Here is a 3,602-nt window from a genome sequence, read left to right on the forward strand (position 1 = left end):
GTCCACCTGTCCACCTGTCGGCTCCGATCTGTGCAAGTGGATCAGACGCTAATCTGTCAGCAGCTTAAAGTCGTGTCGCAGAAGCCGTCTCACAGACTTAGAGGTGTTTCACAGATAAAAATAGGATGATTTTAAGTCAGGATTTAATCTGTGATACGTGTAAAGACGTGAACTTTCAACCCACGGATACGTGTGAAAGTCGGCATTAAAAAATCCTGTTTAAAGAAATCCTGGTGAAAATCTGTCAGCCAGAAAAATGCTGGAGTTCTGTAATATTTAAAAACTGTGAAATCTGGTGTGTTTAAATCTGTAAAATAATTCTATTGTCAGTGCATTTAAATACAACAGTGTGATTTTATGGTCACACATTGTAAAAGAATGAGTTTCTATTTGTAGTAATACAGATTTTTGATGTGGACATTATTTACATTTTTGACTTGTTTTTATGGTTAATTTATCAACAAAAAAAATATATTAAAAAAACGTCAACATGTAAATTAAGCCGTTTTTCTGAGATTTTTCCAGTTATTATCTGTAGTTTAGTAAATAACAGTTAAAAAAATATTCACAATCTTTCAATCGTAATCAGTAGAAAAAGTTTCTTTTAACTAATTCCCAATATCTCTAACAAAAAAAAAAAGTGATGTTCTATTAGACATAAAACCAGAAAAAAAAAACATGTAATTTTACAGTCAAACGTAACATGAAGAAATAAATTAGTATTTATAAAAATACTGATTTGTGATGTGAACATTATTTAAAGTCTTGGCCTGTGTTTTTGTTTTTCTTATGGTTCATAAAAATTAAAATAAAATAAAATGTTTATTTGTAGGCATAAAAAGAATACATTTAAAACAATTAAAACTAAAAATACATTTTATTTGTGTAATTTTAGGAGGTATTATCTGTAATTCAACAAAACAGGAAACATCTATAAAATAACACATGTGCTGAGAATTACAGTAAACAACTGTGAATAAAGCTTAATTAAGTTTTTTTTTTTCAGATTAAACGTTTTTCCTGCATTTGATTTTTTTTGTAGCTCATTTATGCTTTTTTCTTCTTTTTTTTCTTCTTATTTTAACCAAAAACATTTAACCTCCAAATGAAAGCTGCTCTGAACACGTTGCTTGCGTCGTAGCGTCTGTGCAGCTGCTGCAGCCGCGATCAATAACCAACCTTCAGACTGGTTTTTAATGGAGACCTTGTTGCTCTGAACGCCTTCAAAGCTCCTGAAAGCTCTGCTGCCCACCGGGTCTCCTTAGTTCTAGTTTAAAACGTGTCCTCCTCCGAGTCTTTGTCAGGTCCTTCCTCTTGTCCCTCTTTGTGGAAGCAGTTCACGTCCATGTTTTCTTGTCTTTCCAAACTGGAATCGAACTAATTGTGCAGTTTTTGTGGCTCTTACGAGGTATTTGGTCTTCGGTAGTTTTCTTAAAAACGCATTCGAGGTTGCTGGAGCTCCTTCATACCTGCGAACTGGCAGCCAATTAGACATTTATTTTTTATTTAACCTTCATTTCTGCCTGCTGCTCCTTTATTTCTTTTGAAATCCTGTTAGGCTGGGACATAAAACAACAGGAACAGACACCAGAGAGTCGTAAACACAGCAGAGCAACAGACAATAAACAGGAGACGAGTTCGCTCAGAGCACAGAGAAGCTCTTAAACGATGATTATGCAGCAGCTGTGTTTACCAGCCACACCAGTTTCCTTTAATGTGTCTCAACCAGTTGCACAAAAACACAACAACAAGTCTTTTCTGATGAAGTATTTGCATATAAAAGTTCCATTTTTTTTGTTATTTATTCAATAAATATCTCATGAAACTGGACTCGTACATGTGCAAAAACAAATCTGTGTGTATTTACAAATCACACAAATAAAGATAATATTAGTGTCAGCTCTGTAATAATGACGCCTCAGGGGCTCTCTCTGGACTTTTAGACATTTTATTTATTTGTCAGTAATAAAAATATTAATCTCATGAAACAAGTGATGCATTTCACAAGATGGAGCCACCAGCTCAGTTCCATCAGCACAGAATAGCAAATATAAATATAGATGCATGTCCAAGGAGCTGAATACAGACATTAAAACAAGCGTTTTAGAGCTGCAATAATTAGTCATCAACTATTAAATAAGTTTTAATTTTGAATTTTTTTAAGCGTAAACTGTCTTAATTCCTCTATTCCAGCTTCTTAAATGTGAATATTTTATGGTCATTTTATACCAACTCTCTCATTCAGTCCCAACATTGTTTCATCAGCAGATAAACACAATAAAATAGAAGCATAATATAGAAATAAAGAAGCATAAACATTGTTATGTTTAGCATCTTTGGGGAGAGCTGCAAGGTGGATAGGTGGTTAGCACTGTTGCCTCACAGCAAGATGGTCGCTGGACACCCGGGAGTCTCCATGTTCTCCCCGTGCAGCGTGGGTTCTCTCCGGGTTCTCCAGCTTCCTCCCACACAGTCCAAAAACATGTTGAGGTTAATTGGTGATTCTNTTTTTTTTAAAGTCCTGGTTTCACTGTAGCTACATTGTCTTAAAATATTGAAAATATATTAAAATAATGGCAAATAACCATCTTTTCAACCTATAGATTGACCTACAAATAACCATTAGTACCATGAATTTATATATAAAAGAAAAGTCCTGTTTTTGTTCTATGGCTACATCGTCTTTAAATACTGAAAATGTTCCGTTTTCCAGTTGTTTTACCTTTCTGAAAAACATGACATCTTATGGATTTATTGAATATTTACAGTTTTCATATTGTAGATTTTCTGTTAAATATCTTTACATGTTTTCACTGTAGATGAAAAACCATGAAAACAAAAACAAAACAAAACATGTCAAGTTTTGTTGTTTGTTTGTTTTAATATTTAGTCATTAAATAACTTACATGCTGTTTTTTACACCATTAAGTGTCAGAGAACGTCCTGTTTCTTTTGTTTGTTTGTTTGTTTGTTTTTCCTACACCTTTAAAATAGACACTCTGTGTTGTTGTTTTTTTGTTTTTGTGGATAAACTTAATAACCAGCTAATGGGACACAGTCTGAGTAACAAGCTGCCAGCATGTTGTCTGTGAAGTATTTTCAGTTTTTGTCTCGTTTAAACGACAAATTCTTCTCCTGAGGACGTTGTCTGTGGCGTTGAAGCATCTCACAGACGTTCTAGATGTGGACTCTTTGTGGTGCTGTTGTGTTTCCTCCTTTGTGTAAAGAACGAGGACCTTGACATCAGCAGAAAACCTGCTATTGGTACCATGTGTTCATGTATCCCTGCTGTCCTCGTTGTCCTGCAGGTGACGCAGCCTCCTCGCCCGGAGCAGAACCAGAACCAGCAGCTGGGCAGCTTCGACGACAAGTCGTACCTGTCGGCCAAGCAGCTGAAGCCGGGCGATGACCCGTACCGAGAACACGCCTTCAACCTGCAGGAGAGCGACCGGCTGGGCGGCGAGCGAGTCATCCGAGACACTCGGCACTACAGGTGAGCCGGCCAACGCCTCACCAGTCCACCAGTCCACCTGTCCACCTGTCCAAGAGTCCACCTGTCCACCAGTCCACCAGTCCACCTGTCCACCAGTCCCCCTGTCCAC

General features: G+C 36.9%; 1 protein-coding gene across 1 annotated transcript in view; it reads left to right on the forward strand.

Moving 5' to 3' along the window:
- The window catches only part of galnt16 (UDP-N-acetyl-alpha-D-galactosamine:polypeptide N-acetylgalactosaminyltransferase 16), a 63,957-nt gene that overhangs the window by 10,557 nt on the left and 49,798 nt on the right, over window positions 1-3,602 (forward strand). The window contains exon 2 of the mRNA XM_008288471.1: window positions 3,309-3,493. Coding sequence (XP_008286693.1) covers window positions 3,309-3,493 — 185 coding nt within the window. The remainder of the gene's footprint in view (window positions 1-3,308; window positions 3,494-3,602) is intronic.

The sequence above is a fragment of the Stegastes partitus genome, unplaced genomic scaffold (genome assembly GCF_000690725.1).
Source record: "Stegastes partitus isolate 25-593 unplaced genomic scaffold, Stegastes_partitus-1.0.2 Scaffold560, whole genome shotgun sequence".
Lineage (NCBI taxonomy): Eukaryota > Metazoa > Chordata > Actinopteri > Pomacentridae > Stegastes > Stegastes partitus.